Source organism: Ranitomeya imitator, chromosome 2 (genome assembly GCF_032444005.1).
Source record: "Ranitomeya imitator isolate aRanImi1 chromosome 2, aRanImi1.pri, whole genome shotgun sequence".
NCBI lineage: Eukaryota > Metazoa > Chordata > Amphibia > Anura > Dendrobatidae > Ranitomeya > Ranitomeya imitator.
This window is the reverse complement of record NC_091283.1, coordinates 538,283,305-538,309,994: the sequence shown is the minus strand read 5'-3', so window position 1 is coordinate 538,309,994 and position 26,690 is coordinate 538,283,305. Positions and strand designations below refer to the sequence as shown.

Here is a 26,690-nt window from a genome sequence, read left to right as displayed (position 1 = left end):
TGTGTGCTGCCCAGCGGGACCTCAACGTTCAAAAAACGGTCCAGGCCATTCCGACACGACCAGCGATCTCACAGCAGGAGCCTGGTCGCTGCTACGTGTCACACATAGCGAGATCGCTACTGAGGTCGCTGTTGCGTCACAAAACTTGTGACTCAGCAGCGATCTCGCTAGCGATCTCGCTATGTGTGACGGGGGCTTCAGACTTGTATATAATCCTGTAAGCCACCAGATAACGTCTTTAAATGACTAAAGATGCATCTACACTGCAGACCACTCAATCGTTGGTTGAAGTAATGTTTTGATGTAATCAAGAGGTCTTTCTCGGTAGCACATCATCTTGCCTAAGCAGGACCTTGCTGCCGAGAACAATGGCACCCAATGTGCACTGATTGGTCTGGAACTGATCATTAAGCGTGCACTGGAAGAGCGGTCTGTGTGCGTAAAGCGGCTACTGAACGAGCGCCGATCTGCAAATATTTCTAAATCATTACAGTATTCTTAAATGTACATGATAAACCTAGTTATCTACATATCGGATTCTCTTCTCCTTGAATCGTTCCACCTGTATGAGTTATCTGACAGCATTCTGTAATAGAACTTTCCCTGTTTCCTTCTTTTGCTGTTTCCTATGAGACTTTTCTGTTTATTACTATTGCAGTCCCTCGCTATCAGAGTATATTCCTAAGGCTTTTTGTGAAAATAGAAGCGGCTGTCACTTCTTATTGTAGAAGCAGTGGATTTTGCAGTCTCTGTGATTAGATGCTTATTATACTATTCAAAGTGGAGCTAAAGGGGGAAAAAAAGAATATATTTAAGACTGTGTTAGACTTCCATTGTTATGCTCTTCTCGGAATCTTATTAGAGGGATTAGCGGGAGAACCACTTTTTGTTCTTATTTTGCTTCTACATGGCAGAGATAAATATTCCCACAATGGGATCTACTGTAAGTTTTATTTTCTGAAGTAATGAATTTGTAAAAATTGTCCCCCCAACATGCCAGGGTGTTTATGATTAAGCTAATGGGCTACAAAGCAAAGCAAACCACCAGTGCTCCTAAGATGGAGTAGCTCTATATGCTTGTGTATGAAATTGGAGGCATATTGGAGTGTAAAGATCCCGATAGAAGTCGGATTATCCCTGACCGTGCTTCTGTATTCCCCTCCGCTATCTGTGCTCTCGGCCTGCAGTGTTGCCACATGTGAAAGCTGCATTATCCAGTCTTAGGTTGCTGCTGTCACATGTGTGCGGCATTGTTATAGGAGTGTACAGAGGGTGTTGGGGATCAGCGAAACATTGTCCAAGATGGTAGAGTCCTTATTTATATTCGACATGATGAGCTGTTTTTCGCGGGGAAATCCTCATCGGAATCCACTTGCTTGGTGCAAATTTGCTGTAGAAAAGGTTAAGCAAAGGCTGTCGGGCCTAAGCGGACTGTATAAACTAATCACATAGCCTTGTAGGGGATATAACCCCTATAGAAAGCACAATTTAAGCGTTCTAATCTCTGCGTCCTTTTTGGACAAACTAGTGATAATCAAATAGGCCAGTTAGGGTGCTCAGTGCACCCTTGGTGTGGCCAAGAGGCTCAGTACCCTGTTCTGGCCACTGGTTTTCCATGCTTCTGCCTCCTTCACTGGTGACTGACAGCACTGGCTTGCCTGAGTTTTTTCTGGAGGTAGTGCTAGCTCCTGCCAACCCACTGCTGTCAGTCACTAGTGATATAAACAGCATTGAGCCTCTTGGCTACACCAAGGGTGCACGAATTAACGCTTTGTCGGGATTTTGATTTTTTTTTTTTTTTCAGAGATTTGAGGATTGGCGGTTTTGTTGGTGACCAGCAGCTTCTCATCACTACTTCTTTAGAAGTAACACAGTCTATTTGAATGAGAGTGGTCACTAGGAAAGCTGTGTTCTTGCGTTCTGGACTCATTGCTTGTTCTTTGTGTGTGTGTGTGGGGAGGAGGGGGCTTGTTACTCAGCAAAAATGCTTCAGTTTTATCATAATTGTGGTAGAATTCTATCTACAGTATATAGATTTAGATTACTATTTGTGCCCCTCTCTGCGTACCATATTAAACAGTTTCTTATTTGTCCGTGTCTCATGGATAAGTCTGGGACATCATATAAAATCAATTTGATATGCATCTCTGAGAGGAAATTTATGACACCGGCTCAAACATGATTTTCTTTTTCCCTTTTTATTTTAATCCTTGCGGCTGCTTATCTGCATTGAGCAAATTCTAATGTAATCAGTCACTTTTTGACTTTCTTTTTATCTAGGGATTGTGCAGTCGTTCAGAGAGGGGAGAATTCTTGATGAGGTGAGTCGGATATTAAATATCCTTGTGAAAAATGATAGATAATCATCTTGACATGAAGCATTACTTCCATTGCCGTCACTGTTCACAGCTTTGTGTACATGTTTATGGACCCTCAACTCTTTTACTTTATTTTCTGGACATTTTTTGTGAAACCTGTTAAATGTGCTTTCTGGATCATGAAAATTCATATAGGCTAAATATGAAATAATCGCTGCTCTGATCTAAACAGGACTGACTGGCTACAGCAATAATCAGTATAGCTATAATGAAAATAGGATCAGTAAGATCATCAAAGCATCTCTGCAATCCAGTCTGTTGTAATTCTACGTATGGTTGCTTGTACCGCTTAGTGTGCACTAGTGTCTTTCTGTGTCAAATGAGATGGTAATTCGAGGGAAATTTGACCCAATTATTTTTTATTATTATTTCATCATCGTCATTATTGTAGCATAGAAACTAGACCATGTATTTTTTCTCCTTCAATAGAAATACATTTGCATTTATTATAACCTACCGTATGTGTAAATAGCCAGAATGAGTTTGTAATAGACTGTAATGAGAGCGATTACGTTACTGAAATGCTACTTTAAAGTAGTTCTCCAGGAGTTCATTTTTACATTGGTGCCTTTTTTTTGGATGGGCAATCAGTGTTTTGATCCTTTGCAATCCTACCTTTGGGACCCTTGCCAGTCAGCACAATAAAAGGCTATTCATCGTCAAGAAAAACGTGAATGAAGCAGGTTAAAGGCTTCCGTGCGCATTACATTAATGGAAGCTCTGATTTGGGGCCTTCTTACTCTTCCCTAAACGAAGGGCTTTAGCGGAGTATTCTCATGATAGTAAATGGCGTTAGACAGCATAAAAATTTACACGTTAGCAACTGACTTCCATTTTCCATCTGCTGTTATCCTGCAATGAGATCTTTCGTCTTACATAATGTACAGCTTTTACATGGAGCTCGGCCACTAGTGACTGCCCAGACTCCAGGAGAAGGGGTCACCTCTTGGCATCTGTTAGCTCTCTCCAGCCCATTGATTTCTATGTAGCAATTATCTGCTCACATCCTTCCCCCACTCTCTCCCTGCTCCTGACTGAGCTGCTGTTATAAATCTTGCTCTTATCAATCCTGTGGAATCCCAATTCCTGACACTCAGCATCACATCTCTTTGTCCGGAGCAGTGTGCTTCTTGAAATGCGTTATTTCTATATGTAAATATAGTGATGACGGTGTAGACTCAGAACAGACCAAAGCTAAATGTGTTACTGCAGAACTTGTGCTGAGTAGTAATGAGCGAACATGCTCAGATAAAGTGTTATCAGCAGGGCTGTGGAGTCCGTCTCGGAGTCAGAGCCCATTTTGGAGGAGTCGGAGTCTGACTCTGTGTCATGGAAATTGAGGAGTCTGAGGTTTGGCTCACTGACTCCACAGCCCTGGTTATCAGAGCATATTCGTATGCTAGGGCTAGTTTCACACTAGCGTTCAGCAGGGCTGCGGTCTTCCACCGTGAAGCCCCGCCCACTGCCGCACCTCTTCATTCAGCTCCGCCTACGGCTGCATGCGTCCTGCGTACCCTTTTTTTTTATTTAAATAGTTTTTTATTAACAATATAAAGAACATCAGAATGCCATTTACATTACAATATGTCACATACACATTTTCTTATTTTGATAAACCCCAACATTACCCCAACAGCCCCCCTCCCCCCATAAGACAGCTCATTCCCAATCTGCACCCCTCTGAGGCCTTCTCTGCCTTGAGTAATTTACCCTTATCCAGATCTTATGAAACCCGACTTCTATACTCCTCAATCCAGTTCAAGCCAAGGAGACCACATTCTATTAAACATTTCTATTCTCCCCCTTTTTTTGTACACCCCCTTTTCCAATTTTAGACCATGTTGTACATATTGGAGAAATTCCCTCCTCGCAGGTGGTTCAGCGTTTATCCAATTTCGTGCTATCCCTTTCCTAGCCATGTATAGTAGCCTAGCGATTGCAATCTTCCAGGTATTGTCAACTCCAATTTCTTCCACATATCCCAGCAAGCATACTATCGGATCTCTAAGAACTCTACACTTATAAGCTACTTCAACCCGGCTCAAAACCACCACCCAAAAAGCAGCCAGCCTAGGACACGTCCACATCATGTGATATATTCCTGCATTCTCACTTGCACACCTCGGGCACTCAGAGTTGGCACGCAACCCCGCTTTGTGTAGCACTTCCGGAGATTTATATACTCTGTGCAGAATATATAGCTGCGAGAGTCTATATGGTTCACTCAAGGATAGTCGCGGAACCCACTCCATCACCGATTCCCAGGTTTCATTCTCTATCGGCCCCACGTCCCTCTCCCATTTAGCTCTCGCCCTTATAGGGAAATCTAGCAAAAACGTGTGCATAAGGTCCTTATACAGGGTGGAAATAACTCCCCTTGTAGTCCCGTCACCACACACATACTCCAAAACTATATCATCTTGAACCCTGATATCAGCTTTCTTATTCTGAGCTCTAAAGGCATGTCTCATCTGCGCATACTGATATTCCCCTGTGGATCTCAGACCAAACTCCACCTGCAATTGGGAAAAGGATTTCAATGCCTGCTGCTGGATTATCTGGTGAACAAAGCAAATTCCCTTAGTCTGCCATTCCATCAGTCCTCCCAAAGCCTCAAATTCCTTTAAATTGTTGTTAGACCATATCGGTGTAAGTTTAGTCAGCCCTGTAACCCCACGAATCTGCCTTAGTCTATTCCATAATTTACGAATCAGGAACAGGGTTGGATATAATTTCCCTAAAGCGCCCAAGGAGCCATCTTCCAAACACTGAACCACCGGTCGTCGGCCTGTCACCTCTTCCATCAGGTGTTGTACTGCACTGGATGACGCCTCTCGCGCCCAGCCCTTCAAATGCTGACTCTGGGCTGCAAGAAAATATATTTCCGGGTTGGGGCGTCCTGCGTACCCTATCTTTAACATTGGGTACGCAGGCCATGTGGATGCCTCCGCATGCGTCATTTTCACGCTGCGCCGAACGGAACATGTTGCATTTTGTTGCGGTTGGCCCAGAGTGAAAACTACGCATGCGGAGGCATCCACATACATCCACATGGCCTGAGTACCCAATGTTAAAGATAGGGTACACAGGACGCATGCAGCCATAGGCGGAGCTGAATGAAGAGGCGGGGCTTCACGGAGGAAGTCTGCAGCCCTGCCGAACGCTAGTGTGAAACTAGGCTAACAGAGTTACTTTGGCATGCTCGAAAAATGTTTGCATCCCCGTGCCGTCGCACAACACATGCAGGGATTGCGTTTGTTAGGCAATCCTTGCACATGTTAATGCTGTTGGACAGCCTTGAGGCTTGCAGGAGCGGGGACTCCAATATATAAGTTTTATCAAAATGTTTCAACTCTCTACAGTCAATGATAGTTTAACAATTTTTGATCAAAAAGTATATAAGCCATGATAATGTTGTGATTGGAGGGGATGATGCATTTTTCGTTATAGTGCAGATTTCCATTGCAGTAAATCTAGATTTTCCGTATCCATCCCTCCATCTTATATTCCCCTTTACCACTATCAGTGGATTGATTGCTGTCACGTTACTTGTACAACAGGTAATGCTGTGCAAGTGTGATTTTAAAGAGGGCACCTGTCCATCAAAACGCGTATAAGAGTTAAATCAATAAAGTTATCTATTTGTGCAGCACATTTTGCATTTCTAGAATGCAGAATAAAATATTACCATTTGTCTCTGTAAAGGCATCTCTGGAGCTGTCACTTTTCTCATCTTTCAGAGACAAATGAGCATCTTGTTCCAATTAGAGATGTAACAATCTCATTTCATCTTCATTGTAAATCCAAGTTCCCATTGTGTTGGTTCTCTCTGCACTCCTCCTGCACTTTAATGAGCCTGAATCCGCTCTGGACACAAACTCTAATAGAGCTTGAACTTATCTGATTTATTTCAAGTTTTCTTTGCCATCAACTAAACCCTAATGAATGTCTAATCGCCACAGCCGGACGATGCATTAACAAGAGGTCCGGAGGTAGGACGAGACAGCTGATTCTTATTCCTGTAGCTGTGCCCTGCAAGTTGACTGTTGGCGCGGTCCGCTGTCTGGAGGAAGACAAGCTGTCTTTCAGCTCCAGATAATTGTTTCCCGTTGCCTACTGAATATAATGCAAGGTATTCAATTAGATAACCTCCAAGCATTGTTGCTGTGTACACTCCACAATGTGCTTCTGAACAACATGGCATGTGCTTAGCAATCACAGAGTACTCTCAAGTATGTTTCAGCCTAATCCTTTCATTTACTTTGTACTCGTGAAACTAATATTGTTCTTTTCCAGAACTCCATCTCTTCTCCAGTAGTGTAGAAAAACATTTATTGATGCCTTTATGCAGTGATAGCCTGCTAGCCATACATGAGTAGGCAGATCTCATCAAATATCCATCCTTCCATCTTGATGGGTGATATACACTCATTAAAAACCTCAGCTTGCCAAACGAAATATGTTCCATACCACTTCTATGGTTTGTATCAGAATATGCCTAGTCATGTTCATGTTGCAATGCACAAAATAGGTTAACTACCTCAACTGCATCTACTAGAAAAATCGTTTCTTTACTTCTGGTAGACCTCTAATGAGCATGGTTTCCTCTGCACTCATCTGTTCTCCGAAGGCGGCGATTGGAAGCAGGGCTCGTGTGATGTAACAACCTCACTTGAGCCTTGACAACACGAGTGCCGATACCGCTGAAACTACGCCAGCACGGGAGGTGAGTATAGGTGTTTTTATTTTAATGGGGCCAAACATGAAAATATATAATTAGGTGATGTTGGGTATTATACGGCCTAGATCCAGGGGGAGGTTACAGCTGCTTTCAAAGGATTAATTTACAATTGTACAACATGGTTATTTCCAAAGGGCTAATTTACTAGAAAAATGAATAGCTGCACATAAATGGTTTATCTCCTATGGAGGACATAGCTTTTTCTCAAGGGTTTATCTGAATTTCTTACCTCATACACTGTAACAGGGATCTCTTGTGTAACTGTATCTTCTAGTTCATCTCTTCCCCTGCTCTGTAATATACAGGAATCCAACTTGCATTGCTTCATATAGAAATACCTCCAGTGTGAAGGATGGCAGCAGATTATCCCCGTGTTCACACAGTTTCCCCATAGGGGTATTTCCAAGCTCAGATGCAAAAATACAGAAGGCCTTGATAAGTTTGATAAACTTTGGGTGCTTTGATGAACTTCATCCATATTGATGTACACACCATAAACCTGTGTGGCAGAGTTATCTTCTCAATTTCAATCATTAGATCTTCTGAGACTGGTGGGCATGTGATGTCCAACTACATTGATGTTGATTGCTGTTTTTATGTTCTGTATAAGCAACCATGTGAGATGATTCTATGGCCCCGATTCATCAAAGCTTTTACAAGCATTGGAAAGTTGCAACATTTTGGCGCAACTCATAGTTGCACCAACTTTTTGCAGCTATTGTCATTTTAACGCCAGTTTCTTCCAGCGCTGCCAAAATGGACTAACGTGGGGTTGTGGCAGGGGCATGGTGTGGGTGTGATGGCGAGCTGTTGTGTTCTCTATACCAGAAATGTCTCTTCGGTCTCTGATTGGAGGATGATTTTCACGTTGTGCATGGAGGCGCACAGCATTCATGAAATTCTCCAGATTCATGAAGAGGTGTGTCCTTTTTCATGTATCAGGAGCATGCGACTCCACCAAACTCCCTCATCGAGACTGATGAGATAAACGCTGGTCTTGATGAATCGGGGCCTTTATTGGAAAGTCATGTTTATCTGAGTCAGGCTGCTCTTTCCCCTCAATGTAACAGCAGATTTGTAGCCAACTTTTCCCTTTAAAGTAAAAAAAATGTGGGTACTTAAATTTACAAACCATGACAAATTCCACTACTTCCATTTTTGAATATATTTTGAAAACTATTTTTCCAAATGTAATTTATATATGCTTGCCAGGTCTATGTTGGAGCATAACCCTTAAATTTCTTCTATACGATCAGCATAGCAACAAGCCAAATTGCTTCTGGAGAGAGTGAACTTTTCCCTGGGGATGGACCGGCTCAAGGTCTCACAACAAGCTCTTACTTTTCGAGGCTGATCAGTGAAAGACATGTAGTCAAGATTATTAGGCTCAGCAATAAAATGGATATTGTGTGCAAGACCTGGAGGAATTGTATAAACACTCGTAAATTCAGTCATGTACCAGATTTCTTAAGGGAAAAAATGTAGACGCCTGTGGCTCTCCTCTCAGCGTTTAGAAATCCTCACATGTCTCTTATCTTGTTTCAGTATGACTTTGAAGTGAAAGGAGACGTGATCAATGGAAGAAATCATAGAGGTCCCAGAAGATCAAGACTAGGATCAGATGGACTGGTATGTTTCCTCTGCTACTCATGCAGCTGGTGGATACTGCCATAAAAGCCCAATAATTTCCTCGCACTCTCTGGTTGCTGCTAATCCGCCATTGCGGAATGCACAAGCTTCAGATCACTCTAATCTGTTTTTGATAAATACTGTTGCTGAGGCTTGTTGTATCGGTACCCGTTAGTTATTTCTCTTTCTCATTTTCTGCACTGTGCAAGTAAGGAATCAATAACCTGTGTATGTATAATATAGCGAGAGACATTTAAAAAGGACTTCTGAGCAGAAGTTAATCTAGGTTTTCTGGCGCCCGGGGCAAGAATTCAGTTTGGCGCCCCTCCCCCCCCCCCCTTTCCCAAGCACATATGCGATTTGCACACTTAGTCATGTGCCCACGAGCTCCTCTCCCTAATGCTCTCAATGTTGAGTGAAAAACTGAGAAGCAGAAGAGAAGCTCGTTGTCACAGGACCATAAGTATGAAAGTCGCATATGAGTGAAGTGTCCATGTGACGACTACTGGAACCTGCAGAGTTAAATCCTGACATCGCAGGCTTCTGAATTCTCGCAACACATGCACTTCACACTTTTTGGATTCTCCTTTTTTGGTGGACAGTCATGTCAGCACAAGCATGTGATTTGTATACCTCTGGCCACATTCCGACTAGACGTGTCTGACCTCGCTCAGTTCATTTTCATTGAGTGAGCCCACACATGTCTAGTCAGCACGTGACCGCATGTATGTAAATCGCCAGCACGAGAGAATCCTGACAGCGTGCAGTGCGCACTGTGAGACTTCAGAAGTCTGCAGTCCAAAAGAATGACTGCAGAGTGCAGACTCATCACAAACCTAAACAACCCCTTTAAATAAAAACATTAGAATTAGTCAGTATCACAAATATTTACCTCCAGGTACCTTATAGATGACGTAATCTCTGGAGTTGTTCTCCTTCTTGTCTTCATCTTGTCCAGACCCTATGATGAGTTTTCTCATCCAAAGCCATCTCTGCAGACTTCCATCTTCTTCGGTCTTCCGCAGCACATCTCCACTTGATACCTTTAACCCCTTCATGACCCGGGGTATTTTTGTTTTTTTTGTTTTTCCGTTTTTCGCTCACCTCCTTCCCAGAGCCATAACTTTTTTATTTTTCTGTCAATATGGCCATGTGAGGGCTTATTTTTTGCAGGACCAGCTGTAATTTTGAACAACATCATTGGTTTTGGCATGACATGTACTAGAAAACGGCAAAATAAAAAATCCAAGGTCGGTGAAATTGCAAAAAAAAGTGCAATCCCACACTTTTTTTGTTTGGCTTTTTTGCTAGGTTCACTAAATGCTAAAACTGACCTGCCATTATGATTCTCCAGGTCATTGCGAGTTCATAGGCATCAAACATGTCTAGGTTCTTTTTTGTCTAAACAATGAAAAAAAATTCTAAATTTTGCTAAAAAAATAAATAAAAAATTGCGCTGTTTCCCGATACCCGTAGCATCTCCATTTTTTCGTGATCTGGGGTCAGGTGAGGGCTTATTTTTTGCGTGCTGAGCTGACGTTTTTAATGATATTTTGGTGCAGATACGTTCTTTTGATCGCACGTTATTGCATTTTAATGCAATATCTCGGCGACCAAAAAACGTAATTCTGGCGTTTCGAATTTTTTTCTCGCTACGCCATTTAGCGATCAGGTTAATCCTTGGCGATACCAAATATGTGTATATTTGATTTTTTTAATTGTTTTTCAATGCGGCAAAAGGGGGTGATTTAAACTTTTATATTTTTTTTTATTTTTCTCATATTTAAAAAATTTTTTTTTTTTTTTTTTACTTTTGGCATGCTTCAATAGCCTCCATGGGAGGCTAGAAACTGGCACAACTCGATCGCCTCTGCTACGTAGGAGCGAAGCTCAAATTGCTTCTATGTAGTAGAATTGCTGCATTGTTATGAGCGCCGACCACAGAGTGGTGCTCATAGCAATCCGGCATCAACAACCATAGAGGGCTCAAGGAGACCTCTGATTCTCATGCCGATGCATCGCTGACCCCTGATCACGTCAGCGATGCGCTCATTTCCGGTCGGATGGCCGGAAGCGCTAGTTAAATGCAGCTGTCTGCGTTTGACAGCGGCATTTAACTAGTTAATAGGGGCGGGTGAAACACGATTCCACTTGCCGCTACTGCGGGCACATGTCAGCTGTTTTGAACAGCTGACATGTCCCGGCTTTGATGCTGGCTCACCGCCAGAGCCCGCGTCAAAGCAGGGGATCTGACCTCGGACGTACTATCCCGTCCGAGGTCGGGAAGGGGTTAAAGATACCAGTGTCATTATAATGCTCCTGAATATAAATATCTGCCCTACGCTGAGTCCTTGAATACATGATTGAACCTCACTATATTGTCTGCACAAAATATGACCCCCACACAGTCCCTCTTATGGTACATGCTCTTCACACTGACCTCTCCTTTCCATACCGGACCCCATCTTCACACTGTCCGCTCACACTGTGTCCTACTTATAGGGCCCAATCTCTATACTGTCTATACTGTATCCTCTCATCACACTTCCCCCTCCATGGTATACTGTCCCCTCCTGGCTCTACACTTACACTGTCCCCCATGCTACACCCCCCCACACTACTCAGTTTCTATTCTGTGCCCACCCACTTTTCTCCCCCCATACTGTACCTTCACACTGTTGCGCTCCCTCCTCATACCGTCTCCTCTCATATCCCCCGTTCACCATATTGTCTCCTCATATACTTACCTCTTCTCTCTCTATGCTGCCTACTCACATATACTCCTGACTCCCCATACTGTCTGCACACATCCCCACTCCCCATACTGTCCACATACATTTTCCCATCACTACTCCTACTGTGTCCGCATACATTCCCCCGTTCGCTCCTCATACTGTCTGCACCCATCCCCCACTCACCATACTGTCTGCACCCATCCCCCCATACTGTTTTCTCGTCCATGCCCCAATCCCCCGCACCATTTCTTCATACATGCCCCCCAGGCTGTTTCCTCATACCTCCTCTGCATTTCCCCCTTTGCTACACATTTTGTGTTCTCAAATCCAAAAACTTCCCACGCACATTAAACCCCCCATCCCCTCTCCAAATCTCCCCCGCACATTAAATCTCTCCATCCCCACTCCAAACTTCCCTACACACATTAAATCCCCCCATCCCCAAGCTTAATCATCCCCTGTGCACTTAATCTTTAGTATCGTCAGCTCTACTGGGGCACTTACCACCAATGTGACGTCAACCTCTTGATCACATAATCTGGTAACACTGCTCGCGTCACTCTGACGCGGTGGTCAGAGCTTCAGTGGTACTCGTGTCAACTTCTCTGTGCCGGGTGTCAGCTTGACAGCTGGTAAAGAGAACAGCCGACTTCCAGTCCGGGAGGCAGCAGAATGCAGCCGCCGGGGAAGACCCTGTGGACCGCCGCATTGTGCTCCCCTGCTGGCTGCGCCCGGGGCACATGCCTTTTTTGTTCCCCCTAGATACACCTCTGCTTCTGAGGCATCTCGACATGTCAGTTTTAGTAAACATTATATAAATTCTCACTCACTTTTGTAAGGGCAAGAGTGCAAGCACCCAACAGTTGTCGATTTAGTCATGTATTTACAGGTGGTTTAACAGAGGAATCTAGTGTTTACAAAGGTCCTCTTAACACATGTTTTTGTGCAAGCATTTGAGATGGCATTCCTTTTTTTTTTTTTTTGTTTTGTTTGATTTTAGCATGACAGGTTTGCAAGTCACATAGAGGTTAAAAATGCAAAAATTGAACTGTGACACTAGTGTGTACGTAGATCTACCCCAACACTTGTTAAGCTGACCATGCGCAATAGATGGCTTTCAGCAGACCAAAAATCTCTTGAGATTCCCCATATACAGAAATGCTTTGACCCAACCACTTTCTCTGAATTCGGTCCCCCATACACAGGAACTCCTGGTGTTTTTGAATATCTCTCCAGAATACCCCACACACAGAAACACTCTTTGGGTCACCGCTCTTTCTCCAAAACTTCCCCCATACACAGGCACTTACTGTAGCAGACGGCTACCTCTCGAGACTCCCGCAACCACCCCCCATACACAAGAATGCTCTTTTGGCCACCAACTCTCTCCATGCTCTCCTATACACAGGAATGCTTAGCACAGTCAGCATTTATCTATTCTGAGTCCCCCATTGACAAGAATTCTTGGTTTAGCCAACAACCATCTCTCAATACTCCAAACACAGAAATGCTTCTTCCGGCTGACAGATATCTCCCCAGACTCCCCCATAAACAGGATCACTCAGCTGAGCATTCCTATGGTCCCTATGCGAGAACCCTGCCAGACTCATGTGGTAGCAGCTTATCTCCTCGCTGAACGAAATGATTGACCATTGAAATTCAACAGATTGGATCCTACTCTCCCCTACGTTATTTGTGGATCCTTCTCTCCCCGACGTTATTTGTGGATCCTTCTCTCCCCGACGATATTTGTGGATCCTTCTCTCTCCTACGTTATTTGTGGATCCTTCTCTCCCCGACGTTATTTGTGGATCCTTCTCTTCCCTACGTTATTTGTGGATCCTTCTCTCCCCTACGTTATTTGTGGATCCTTGTCTTCCCTACGTTATTTGTGGATCCTTCTCTCCCCTACGTTATTTGTGGATCCTTCTCTTCCCTACGTTATTTGTGGATCCTTCTCTTCCCTACGTTATTTGTGGATCCTTCTCTCCCCTACGTTATTTGTGGATCCTTCTCTCCCCGATGTTATTTGTGGATCCTTCTCTTCCCTACGTTATTTGTGGATCCTTCTCTCCCCTACGTTATTTGTGGATCCTTCTCTTCCCTACGTTATTTGTGGATCCTTCTCTCCCCTACGTTATTTGTTGATCCTTCTCTCCCCTACGTTATTTGTGGATCCTTCTCTCCCCTACGTTATTTGTGGATCCTTCTCTCCCCTATGTTATTTGTGGATCCTTCTCTCCCCTACGTTATTTGTGGATCCTTCTCTCCCCTACGTTATTTGTGGATCCTTCTCTTCCCTACATGATCTGTGTATGGGGGTCCTAACAATAACAGCAGACCCGAATCCTTAAATAGGCTTCAATGTCCAAAGCTTATATGCAAGTTAAAGCTCCTGACCACTTTTTTTTCTTGGAGAATAATACACGTGATTTCCAAGCAAGATTAGGGCTCATTGACTGGCAGAGAACAGGTGAAAACTTTCAGATACAGGATGAGTGTTTCTTTTGGAAATCTCCCCATTATTCATGAGCCATGTTGTAAATGCAGTCTGTATTTTTACATAGTACAATGATCCTCTAGATACACTTAATGAGTGCAAATGGCCCCTCAGCTCCTGGTGACATTTCACAAGGCACTCAACCTCTGCTCTTCCTCATTAAAACGTGACCAGGATTCTGAATGCAGCTTCCACCTTAATTATGCACAGAGGAGGACAGCTGAGTATATGGTGGAGACAGCGGGGGGGATTGGGATCGTATTATCACATGCTGCTGTCTTAAGTAATAGAGGGACAAATACAGATGAGCCTAATATTTGAGTAAACCCCATAATTACTTGTAATTACTAATGCAGAGTGTACTTACCATTTTACTGCTATCAGAGGCTTGTCTCGCTGTCAGCAAGACACTAGAATATTGCCTTCCGAGGAAGGAAAGGAGATTCAGGCTTTATTGTGCCAGAAGTAGTCTGTCGCACATTTCAGGTGCCAGACAAGTCTGCGTAGAACATGTCCTCCTTTTCTTAAGACTGTAGATTAACCACTGCAGTGTCAGGCATCGATGAGATGCTACACACTTGGAGAGTAGTTAACTAGTAATTGGTTTACAATGGATGATGTGTTTGGAACTATTTTAAAGTACTTCCCCTGCCCCACTTTAAAAACTTGAGGCTGTGCACATCAGACTGTGAATGAAAAGTAATAATCTAGAATTAACAGGAGAGTGGGCTATGCTGTTTTTTAATATTATTGAAGTCTGCAGTCCACACACTGCATTTTTTTCTAATTTCATTATTGGGCAAAGTAAGAAACTTGTTTTACTGCAGCCATTTACTACCTCCTTGTGAAGATAGAGAAATGGCGTCTTAAAAAATAACTTGAATATCTTACCCAAACATAGAGTTGCAAGCTACTTATGTCTGTAGACAAAACTTGTCAGATAATAAAGTCCTGTGATCACAGCAGCATCTGCATTGATCAGTGAGTAATAAAACTCCTTTATATTGCATGTTATTTTTGTTATATTGGTGTTGGGATAACAATAACCGAATCTGTTTAATAACGTCCATTTTTCTCTAGCTGCTAACAGACTATGAAATTTGCTGTCTTGGGTCTTTTAAAGATATGACTAGTGGTAAGTTGTGTTATGGTGTTTGCATCATTTTGGATTTTTTGTTTTAAAAACCCATTCATTGACTTGTCTTGTGTGTTCTTTATTTGCAGATGATTTAGAGTGGATGGTATCATTGTGCGGGGCATCCGTGGTACATGACCCATCACAGTTTGAGCACAAATCAGTAAGTTTATTGCACAGTCCTCCTTGGGTCATACGTTACTGATACTGATGATTCAGCGCATGAGTACATTGGGGGAAAATATATTGTGACTGGTGTTTCACAGAAGAGCCCTTGAGTAAAATTAGTCCTTACCATTCTAAATATTAAGTACTACTTCTAAGTATACCATAGGAGACAACATGGTGGCCCCCTCCCCATTCTCCATTAGGAGCCCTCTTACTCTTCGCAGCTCTGCAGTGGAGTCCCATGGGTGCTCATACTTATCCCATAATCATCTTCTCTTCGAGACATCTACAATCGCGGCAGATTCTTAATGACACCTTTTAACTGAATTCCTAGAATCTGGAGGAATGTATAAGAAGGTTTATAGCATGTATAGTATACTCTTCTGCCGCCTTTGTAACCTGTGGGAGTCCAACGCCAGCTCAATATGCAACGTGCTGAAAACGCTGTAGCTTTTTTCATCCTCCATACAACAAAATAGCAAGAAGTGAGATAATTGGCAAACTTCTTAGTGCTTAGAAAGTGGAAACAAACCCTCAGCAAACCAATTTGTTGTGTTTAACAACATTGTAATTAAATCTCCTAATTGTCCTATTAACCTTGTCATGATTTCTACACATTGAAAAGTACAATGCTGCCATGTAGATGTGCCTCCCCTCTTCTGAGGTGCTGCTGTGGAGAACTGGGAAAGGTATCTCAACACCTTGGTACTCAACAATGACATTCCCTGTGTTATGACCCCTATCAGCAGTTTTGCACTACAGTTTGATTATATTTTTAATATTTAATTTGTGTTATTAAAATGTATGCATTCATTTTTAAGAAGATGCCATAAAGAGAACAATTAGAAATAACTCACGAACGTCCCTCATATGCACGGCGTGTTAATAATTTACACCAGAAGTGGGCCAATCTGCACAGGGACAGCTAATGAGACTGCTGTACTGGGGGCAAAGTTATCTGTGCTGGGTGAGTGCATGGGTGCTGGTCATGATGGGAAACAGATGTGGAGCTCTATGGCAGTGTACACCTGACCTGTGTAAGCACATGAATACACAGGTCCGGTGCACATAGTATGTCACACACTACGCCCTTGCCTGCGGAGGCACTACTCGGTGTGGCACTCTTTTCTGCCAGATACAGTCTGCTTCCTGCATCGCCTCTACAGCATACAGTGGGTCCGTCCACCCGGGGACTTGGCAGCAGATGAGGGCTATGGGAAGTACCTATTTAAATATCAGTGCTACTAATGTTTTCTCCAGGCCCAAAATGTGATCCAGAATCACGTTAGACCAGGTGAAAAGAAACTTGGGCCTCATGCACTTGCAACAATTGGATCCATGCTTGTGGAATTAATATAATTACTTCTCATGTCACATGTGCATGAGGCCCAAATATATTTTGTTAATGGTTGATAAATGCACATGCAAATTACTTACATAATGAACCCAGACCTCTCCATTAACCTCCACAAATAGTTTTTCTGTAGAACAGATCGTGCTGCTTTAAAAAAAAAAACAAATTAAGCAGTTATTCGCCTTCCTCTCCACCAGGTACGCGTCTCCGACAGCAGTGGTGAGGTGCAAGTACACGTAATGGTTCAGCCTCTAGGTTTGACCCTTCCCAATAGTCTCATGTGTCTCCTTTGGAAAATTATTTGCCCACCCCTGCCTTCTGCCAATGTTGAGTTTTCGGTGCTGAAACTTGCAGGCCCAAATTTGGCTGGTCGCTACTAATATTGTCCAGCTTTTCCATGATTAGATCGGCCAACATGTGCTCTTCAGATTATGCTAGTTTTGACATAAAATTGCCTCCATGTAAGTCGTCAAAGTTTTCTGCGGATGTATTTTTAAATTTGGGTAGAAAAGTGGTTTGTTGTCCAAGGGATGACCCGACTGTACAACTGCTTATGGTACACATTAGTGTGACTTTATGCCTGATAAAAGGTTGTAATGTGCAACTTTATGAAGAGGCATCTGACTTTCAAAAGACTGGCGCAAATCCCTCCAATCTGCCCCTCCAGATAGTAGGATAAGCCTGGCTTAGGGAATCTGGCCCATATCCATATTCACATTTTACTGGCTGAAATGGGGAGTTATGTGAATGGGGATATAGATCCATACAATGGGCTCACAGGCTTATAGCAACCAATCCCACTATAGCTTTTAATTGTGTCTTTTAGGCAGTTTTGAGAACTTTCCCAATGTCCCTATGATGAGGCTAAATAGAATCCATGCCAATTGTTCCATTTAATATTGGAGGCCCATTGGGTGATGTATCGGCACTTGTACGAATAGTTGTCTAATGTCCATAGCAACCAATCGGGCCACTTCCATCTCGGGAAAATCAGAAGAGCATTGGAGCAGTTGCCAGTGGCAGTGAACCAACACTTCCCTTGCACCAGTTTCTCCACATTTTCGTCATTGTCTTGATGACTTGGCAGTGGTTCAGTCTCAGGCATCAGGCCTGTAACTTCAAGCACGGATGATGCACTAGAATATGATTTTTTTTTTTTTTTACGTTTTCTACGTGTTTCTGCTGTTTTAAGTTGGTCGTAAAATTTTACATGAATTCTTTTGATTTTTTTTTTTTTAATGTTACTTTTTAACTATTAAATGCTGTCAAATCTTAATGACCCTCATCCAAAGCAATTTTTAGTACATGGCCGTATATTAAACATGCAGTCCACAGGATGATGAGACAGACTGGTCCATTTGCCACAGCCAGCTGGCACCCCTGCCTGAACGCGCAGCGTTCCTCATCCTCATAAACCCATCTGGTTTTGTGGATATCCTGGATGCCAGTCCTTTATAGAACACATCTACCCTTTCCGCCTTATGAGCACACATACTACCTATCCTTTCATTTGATTATAATGTAAGTTTGATTTGCTCGAGAACACTGGGAATTGTCCAGAATAAACTAGGGCTGCTACTGCCAAGGACCTATTTCCCAGAAAAATAAAATATGTTGGATCTAGAAGAGTTTCTTGATCCACTCAGTGTGATGTTGTGCTGCACTCTGAAAAGAAGTCTGCTCTTACAGCAGAGGCACTCATTCCTCATTCTGGGTATGGCCAGTATTTCATGGTTTCCTGGAAATAATGCATTGATATTTTTTTTTTTCTTCTTTTTAGTAGCATCCGGCATAGTATATAAACTGTGAAAATATCAGGGTAGAATGATTGCATACATACTTATTGGTGCTACTTTCGCAGTCTACCTGCATATTAACACTATTGTGTGCAGTCTCTAGTGCGCTGGTAATAGAGGCTGGCGGTCTGACTGCTTATTGATTGGTGCTCAGCCAAACTGTGCTCTATGACTATATGTTACCACTGCTCTATGGGGGATTGTGACTGCTCTGTTGTGTGTAGGAAGCGTCTATACGGCTAGACTGTGGGATAGTTGATGTAACCCATAGAGCAAGCCGACTTTTAGACTGCACGCTATGCTAGCGCTTACTGATCTTCCTTCTGGCATCTGGCAATGAAAATGACTGACCATTGGACAGAGAAATATTGTATGATGACTCTGCTGGGGAGATTCACAAATATACAGCTAGGTGTATAACTGGCAACTTTCTCTGAGATCCTATCCGTGCCAACTCATGAATATACTGTGACCTCTTGAAAAAGATTGTCTTATGATCTAGGACTAAGTGACAAAAGAAAACCGAGATTGTTTTACTTTTATTGCAGGGGACGACCTCTCTAGTAGTTGTGCAGCAAGAAAACGAGAGTTACTATGCAGGTAAGAAATGTGAGAAGTGTTTTACAGAAAACCCTAATTTAAGTGTAGGGATAATTGAGGCTATATTCACATGGCCAGTTATTCCCACCCGTATTCAGTTCATGTAGACAGCATCCGCAAATCATTATGCATACAAACCCTGTTAAAGGGAATCTGTCACAAGGCAGGTTTTTGCTACCTAATCTGAGAGCAGTATAATATAGGGGCAAGAACCCTGATTCCAGTGATGTTGTGTACTTAACTTCTTGATGTAGCTTTTATTAAAATCATTGTTTTATGAGACTAGTAAACCTGCTGCCAGTGCAACCACTCAGCCACCACTGATTGTCAGCTTTCTGTGTGTACTGTGCATAGGCAGAAAACTGCCAATCAATGGTGGAGACTATTGCAGCATTCAGAGAATTAGTAGATCTGCAGCAGATGCAACTGGTTGTGCTTAAAATTGCAGTACTCAGTAAAGTAAGTGATACATTTCTGGAATCGGGGTCTCTGCGCCTACATCATGCTGCTCTCAGATGAAGTAACACAAAACTGGTGACAGATTCCTTTTAAAGTCATAAGAATCGACAATGTGAAAAGCAGGCAGATGCTGAGTTGGAATCAAATTAAAATAAATTTACAGCATGCACAATCTGATTTCAAATTGTGCATGAAATTTGCCAATAGACGTTAATAGGTTCAAAAGTAAGTGATCTGTTAAATGTCCCCAAAACATTATTTTTTCATCCATTTACTGTATTTTTCGGAATTTAAGATGCACCAGACCATATGACGTACCTAGGTTTTACAGGAGGAAAATAGTAACAGAATTAATCACATTTTTTGCTTCAATTTATTTTTCTAATATCCCCTATCCTGGTATGCGTGGCTCCCTCATCCCTATCCTGGTATGCGTGGTCCCCTCCTCCCTATCCTGGTATTCATGGCCTCATCTCTATCTTGGTATGCGTGGCCCTCTCATCACTATCCTGATATGCATGGTCCCCTCAATCCCCATTCTGGTGTGCATGGTCCCCTCAATCCCCATTCTGGTATGCACGGTCCCCTCAATCCCCATTCTGGTATGCACGGTCCCCTCAATCCCCATTCTGGTATGCACGGTCCCCTCAATCCCCATTCTGGTGTGCACGGTCCCCTCAATCCCCATTCTGGTATGCACGGTCCCCTCAATCCCCATTCTGGTATGCACGGTCCCCTCAATCCCCATTCTGGTATGCACGGCCCCCTCAATCCCTATTCTGGTATGCACGGCCCCCTCAATCCCCATTCTGGTATGCACGGTCCCCTCAATCCCCATTCTGGTATGCATGGTCCCCTCAATCCCCATTCTGGTTTGCATATTCCCCTCAATCCCCATTCTGGTTTGCATGGTCCCCTCAATCCCCATTCTGGTATGCATGGTCCTCTTTAATCCCTATTCTCGTATGCATGGTCCTCCTTAATCCCTATTCTCGTATGCATAATCCCCATTCTGGTATGCATGGTCCTCTTTAATCCCTATTCTCGTATGCATGGTCCTCCTTAATCCCTATTCTCGTATGCATGATCCCCTCAATCCCCATTCTGGTATGCATGGTCCCCTCAATCCCCATTCTGGTATGCATGGTCCTCCTTAATCCCTATTCTTCTATGCATGATCTCCTCACTCCCCATTCTGATATGCATGGTTCAATCATCCCTATCCTGGTATACATGGGCACCCATCAGAAAAACATTAAAAAAAAACTAAACTATTCTACTTACCTTTCCTGCGCTCCCTTGCACTGTCCTGTTCTGATGCCATCAGCTGATTTATGCTTGTAAGCAGTGCATGGCAGTGACATCATGTGCTGCTGACAAGCCGGGGACAGATTCCGTAATACTCGCTGCTCCCCGGCCCTGGACTACGGGCGTGGAGAGCAGTGAATATTCATTTCTCTTTAGCAGCGGGCAGAGATGTTAGCCGCAGCTCGCTCCTGCCTCCTGTTACCCGCTACTTTAGCGCTGCTCCTCCTCCCTATCCAAGTTTTTAGAGGAAAAAGTGCGTCTTATATTCTGAAAAATACGGTAACTTTTCAGATTTGAGTGGTGACAATAAGGTAAAAAAAAAAATTAATGCAAAACATGGAACAAAAAGCTTAGCAGCTGTGTATGTAAAAAAAAAAAAAAAAAAAGGATGAGAAACAGATCTAATAAGGATATGTTCAAAACTATACAATTTTGAAATCGGTCATCTGAATGCAGCCTAAAAGGTTACGTCCACTTTGTAACAACATATTGTTTTTCATCCGACATTTTGAAATTCTATAATACAGGGCTTAGAGCTCTATCTGTGTACGGTATATATACAATTCTGACTCTGAGAAGTGTACAGGCTTACTGCATACTGTGTTATTATTGAGTTTAATATAAAATCCGTTTTCAGTCAGCACCTCCTAGTGGTGGCCAAATTGTATCATTTAGGCTAGGTATGCATCACACATTTCTATTCTTTTGAAAATAGATTGTTTTTTTTTGTGTCAGATTTATCATTAAAACTTAAGAAGTACGTTTTTTTTCTATAAGCGTTAAAAGGAAAAACCTTTTCGTCAGGCTGCAATATGTGCACGGTTAACAGACACTTTTTAATCTCTACTGTGCAGGATTTCTGAGCTTTGTATCAGAATAGTAAAGCTATCATATAGGACTAATTTAGATTAATCAGTACAATGGCTGGTCATTTACTTTATAACGGTAGATGCATGTGCATACATAAGCCTAATAGCTCCATATACCTGAAAATACTTGTCCTCGGATGTCTTCCATCGCTGGATCATCACAGGCTGTGCTTTTCCCAGTCACAATTGCTTCATCGTTCATTATTCTTCTATAGCTTCAGCTTTAAAACACCACATGCCAGAGTGATTAATAGCTGTTGTACGCTTTAACCTAAATGTTGCTGTTATTGTGCTTTTTATTTTACTCACTGTGTGGTGTTCTGGGAAACCTCTACAAGCTGTAAACGCTGTGCCAATAGGTTATATTTAATTTTATAGAAGAGTCTTTAAAGACTGGCTTTGACAGACATTGAGGCAGTTAAACTGTACTTTATAGAATCTTATGTACTAAAGCTTAGCATAAAATGTAAGTTAACATTAGAGGCATGCCTAAGCTCAGTAATATTTTACTAATATTACTCAGGGTGAGGATGTTTTTTTTTTTTTTCTATAATTCAGGAACAGCCTTTTTGAAAGTCGTTTTTTGCTACCATAAACATTTGTACAATTTTTTACCTGCTGCTCTTACTGTAAAGAATCCTTTCTGTTCATACCGATATATGCCACATCGGGGAACAGTAAAGTTGCAATACTTCATGTGGATAACATTCCACATTATAATGATATGTCCCTACAAATTGTGTAAATGAAGAACATTGCAGATATTGATAAATAAGGGTTAGTAATTAGTATTAGAGTATACAGATTCAATTTTTCAGTCAGTGAACAAGAGTGGTCCAAATAAATGTACAGCAGGTCATCCTGTAAAGCCTTATTTGTAGAAGTTATATACTGGATGACCATTCTTTTAAGGTCAACATGTCCCAGTCTTCAGGAAAATAATGTGCGGTATTTTACCCACTAGTGGTTGTAATGTGGATCGTCCAAAGTTTGCCAGCATAGTGATGATGTACTGACTTTGCAACATTAAAGCCCCGTGCCCACGATTCAGAACTAGCAGCGCATGTCCGCTCCGTCCAAAGCGCTGCTGGCTATTGAGCGCCGGTGAGTCCGCATGTGTTCACTGAAGCGTGCGGAATCACCGCGTCCAATTCATTCTATTGATGTGGACTTGGGATTTCTAGCAATCACATCTGCTATGCTGTCACAGCTGGCCACTGCATAAGTACGCAGCGTCAAACCCGCAGTAGTTCCTGGTTGTGGGCATGTACCCTAAAAGTTAGAGAACTTAAGAAAATGTGTGGAAAGTTAGAGGGTGGACACTTCTATATGTTTCCCCCACCGTAGAGTAACAATTCTGGGGGACCTTTTTATTAAACTCTGCCTTGTGCCATTCCTCTTCTTATTTTTCCTGGGAACAGGATTCATTCAACAGCTGAACTTCACCAGACGTTAGATGACCGCCATTGGGCTACATACAGTACATGCTGATAAGAGGTCATTTAATAACTTGTTTTGACAGAATTCTGTGAGCACAGAACATTAATACAATTGATCTGTGTACAAAAAAAATATCACCGTTAAACGGGACGATGTGCTGACATTGATTATTTTAATGCCTTTGTGAACAATCCGCTCACCTGACAAATGCACATTTTGCTTATTTGTCTGGTGATCACCAACATTTTTACCTATGCCAATAATTTTCGAATGAGTGTTTTGAGTGTATAAAGCCGGTCCCATTAACAAGCAATTTATTCATGCATTTCTAGGAGGAATAAGAGTAGTGGAATTTTCCGAAAAGAATCCATCTTTCTTATTTAAAAACAATTGGACCTACATACTTGATGACTCGATGCTCATTTTTTTTAAGACCTTGTAAAAATAACCTGTAAAGTTTTTTTTTCTTGCAGCTATGAAGAAGAAGTACCGTTGTCTTGTGATCGCTCGTGAATGGGTGCTGGACAGCGTGTCAAGTTATAAACTTCAGGCATTCGACAGTTACCTTGTATGATCCAGGCCCCCATCCTCTGGAGATGTTCCTTTATGTTACCACTTACACACAGTCTATGGTATAAACAAAATGACTTTTCTGCTGTGCAACTTTAAAAACCTAGAGAGCAGGACCTAAAAGAGAAATTTTTTTTTATTTAGTTAACCTCCAGGCAATGCAAAGTTGTGATTTTTTTTTTTTTTTTTTGCCTCTTCTCCCTAACACCATATTGTAGTTCTTTTACTCTTTAGCTCAAGCTCCTTAATAATCTGCTTTCAGTTGCTGCTCAGCAAATCTGCGCTCTTTTTACAGTCCGGGTACAAGACTTTCCCTATCAGAACCTTTTTGCTCCCCTCCCCTGTAGTCACAAAGAAAAAAGTCTATTACAAATTGTAGAGTCTGGATTCTTGCTCAGCAACAGTTACAATCACAACTTGAGGGACTTGAGCGAAGCAGTTAGAACCACATTGTTACCTGGTGTTTGGGAGAGGAGGCAACATAGGGTAACAATGTATGTTACAAACTTTAATAGAATTTTTGATCACGCTTTGCTGCGTTATTAAAGTTGCTGTTCTTTAAAGAAACACTAGAAAAAAAAGTCTACCTTGTGCTATGACTTGTGCTTTGCCTTTGAGATCCAGTGTTCCAAATATAAGTCATTCACAAGATGCAGAGTAATGGCTTTTACTGTAGTGGTCCTCTAAATGACCGCTTAAGAGGCTGATCCTCCATTTTATGTGACTTGGGGACCTTTGTCTGGTGGGTGACGTGTAACACCACTGCTACATGTCCTCATTCTTGGCTGGATCCTCATCTCATTGGAATCAAACATGGGCATGATGGGCCATATAACCTTCTAAAAGTATGGTCAGGTCAATTCTTTTACACTCTTCATGGCTTTCCAAGTCTGAAGAGATTAAAAGAAGGTGTGTTCCCAGCATAATCCGAGTCATGTGCACAAAGCCTAAGGGAGCTTTCAATAGTCCTTTTTCATCTAAAGTGCTCTACTGACATTTTGCTGTCCCTGCACAGCACACAAGGCTTGATGAATTCTTGGTGTATCATGCAGTTAACACGATGTTTGGACTTTATAAGTGAATACTAGATTGTTCTATGATTTTATAATGGTTTGATATATTTTATTGTTCAACAGTAAGTAATATCTGTGTTGCATTCCGCCATGAGAAATGCTTTTATAGATATAAACTGTTAGCAGCTCTGTATTGTACATGCTGAGTTAGTAGGGTTCAGAGCCACTGGGTCCATACCCCTAAAAGTGGAACAAATATGCGATACTCCTACAGTGTACATGCAGGGTATGTCTGCCCATCTATCACCTGTATACCCTAGAAAGCATATTGGTCTCCTCCATGGGCTGTAATGGTGTAGGCCTGTGTTAACTGACATTGAAGGAAATGACACTGGAATGGCCCAATTCACCTTACATGCCACTGGTTAAAATTTAGGAAAAAGTAAAACAATACATACAGGGTATTAAAGAAGGTGATGTTTTAAATCTTACCACATATTGCCCCTCGTTGGCTTTTTGCTGTGGATTTTATTGGCCTTGTATCATGATGCTAAAATTGTAAATATTGTATTTATGAAGTGATCATTTATGATTGAAAAAAAAAATGAAAATAAAGTTAAAGTGCCGTTTTTGTGTGTGTTACTAGAAGGTAAATCAATTTATGTCTGTCTGCGCAAATACTTCCCAATAAAACGATTCTGGAAACCATTTCCTTTAAACTCTGCGTTATACTAATCCTGTGTTATCCTTCCTGGAAATGTATGACAAAGGGGCATGCCCTTAAGAATCTAGCACTGACTGTATAGTGTCATGATGTGTACGGGGTGCAGTAATATCCAGTTATTAATACATTTGCAAGAAAATTAACCAAGGAATACAAGTGCCGAACCAAAACCTCATGGTAAAACTGTCCGCTTCTTTTGTAAGAACTATAATATTGGGATGTAGAAAATGTCCTTACAGTGTTATCAGATGAGAGATTGACTGGTTATAGTTAGAAACAGTCCTGAATTTCTAGAAAGCAAATCATGCTTTTAAGTGGGTATTTCTTCCGGTTTTGGTTGTTCTGGGGGTGAGATTTAGGGTATGTTCACACTATGCGGTTTTAACTGCGGAACCGCCACGATTTTGCCGCTGCGGGTCCGCAGCTGTTTCCCATGCAGGGTACAGTACAATGTTACCCTATGGAAAACAAAAACCGCTGTGCCCACATTGCGGAAAATCCCGAAAAAAACCGCACTGAATTGCTGCGGAAAAAAAGGACCATGTCACTTCTTTGTGCAGAATCGCAGCGATTCTGCACCCATAGAAATGCATTGATCCGCGTACTTCCCGCATGGGGCTGTGCACACCATGCGGGAAGTAAGCGGATAATGTGCGGGTTATACCCGGGGTGGAGGAGAGGAGACTCTCCTCCAGGCCCCGGGAACCATATTTGTGGTAAAAAAAAAAAAATAATTAAAATAAAAAATAAGCTATACTCACCTCTGAAGTCTCAGCGCTGCACGCGGCCGTCCGGTCTCAGGTTTGCTATGCGACCAGGACCTTCGGTGACGTCGTGGTCACATGACCGTGACGTCACCGAAGGTCCTGGTCGTACAGCATCTTTGGAACCAGACCACCGCCTGCAGCGCCGAGGAGATCGGGATGTCAGAGGGTGAGTATATAATTATTTTATTATTTTTAACACTACTATTGATGCTGCATATGCAGCATCAATAGTATGGGTAAATTCCGCAGCGGAACCCGCAGGACAAACCGCGATAAATCTGCAGGGATAACCGCAGCGGGTTTGCCCTGCAGATTTATCAAATCCGCTGCGGGAGAACCCGCAGGACAGAACGCAACGTGTGAATGTGGCCTTACACATTCCCGTTCTGGTGACATGGCAAGTGTGACAGACTAGGCCCTTGGGGATTGGCCTGTCTAATTTAGGCCTCTTGTGCATTCTATATTATGGATTATAGTTCCCATAGAAGTAGAGGGGACCATACT

General features: G+C 42.4%; 1 protein-coding gene across 1 annotated transcript in view; it reads left to right on the top strand.

Moving 5' to 3' along the window:
• The window catches only part of BRCA1 (BRCA1 DNA repair associated), a 227,260-nt gene extending 201,936 nt beyond the window's left edge, over nt 1–25,324 (top strand). The window contains exons 18-23 of the mRNA XM_069751885.1: nt 2,281–2,321; nt 8,665–8,748; nt 15,064–15,118; nt 15,208–15,281; nt 18,985–19,036; nt 23,586–25,324. Of these exons, the coding sequence (XP_069607986.1) occupies nt 2,281–2,321; nt 8,665–8,748; nt 15,064–15,118; nt 15,208–15,281; nt 18,985–19,036; nt 23,586–23,686 (407 nt within the window). The 3' untranslated portion in view covers nt 23,687–25,324. The remainder of the gene's footprint in view (nt 1–2,280; nt 2,322–8,664; nt 8,749–15,063; nt 15,119–15,207; nt 15,282–18,984; nt 19,037–23,585) is intronic.
• The last annotated feature ends 1,366 nt before the right edge of the window (nt 25,325–26,690 follow it).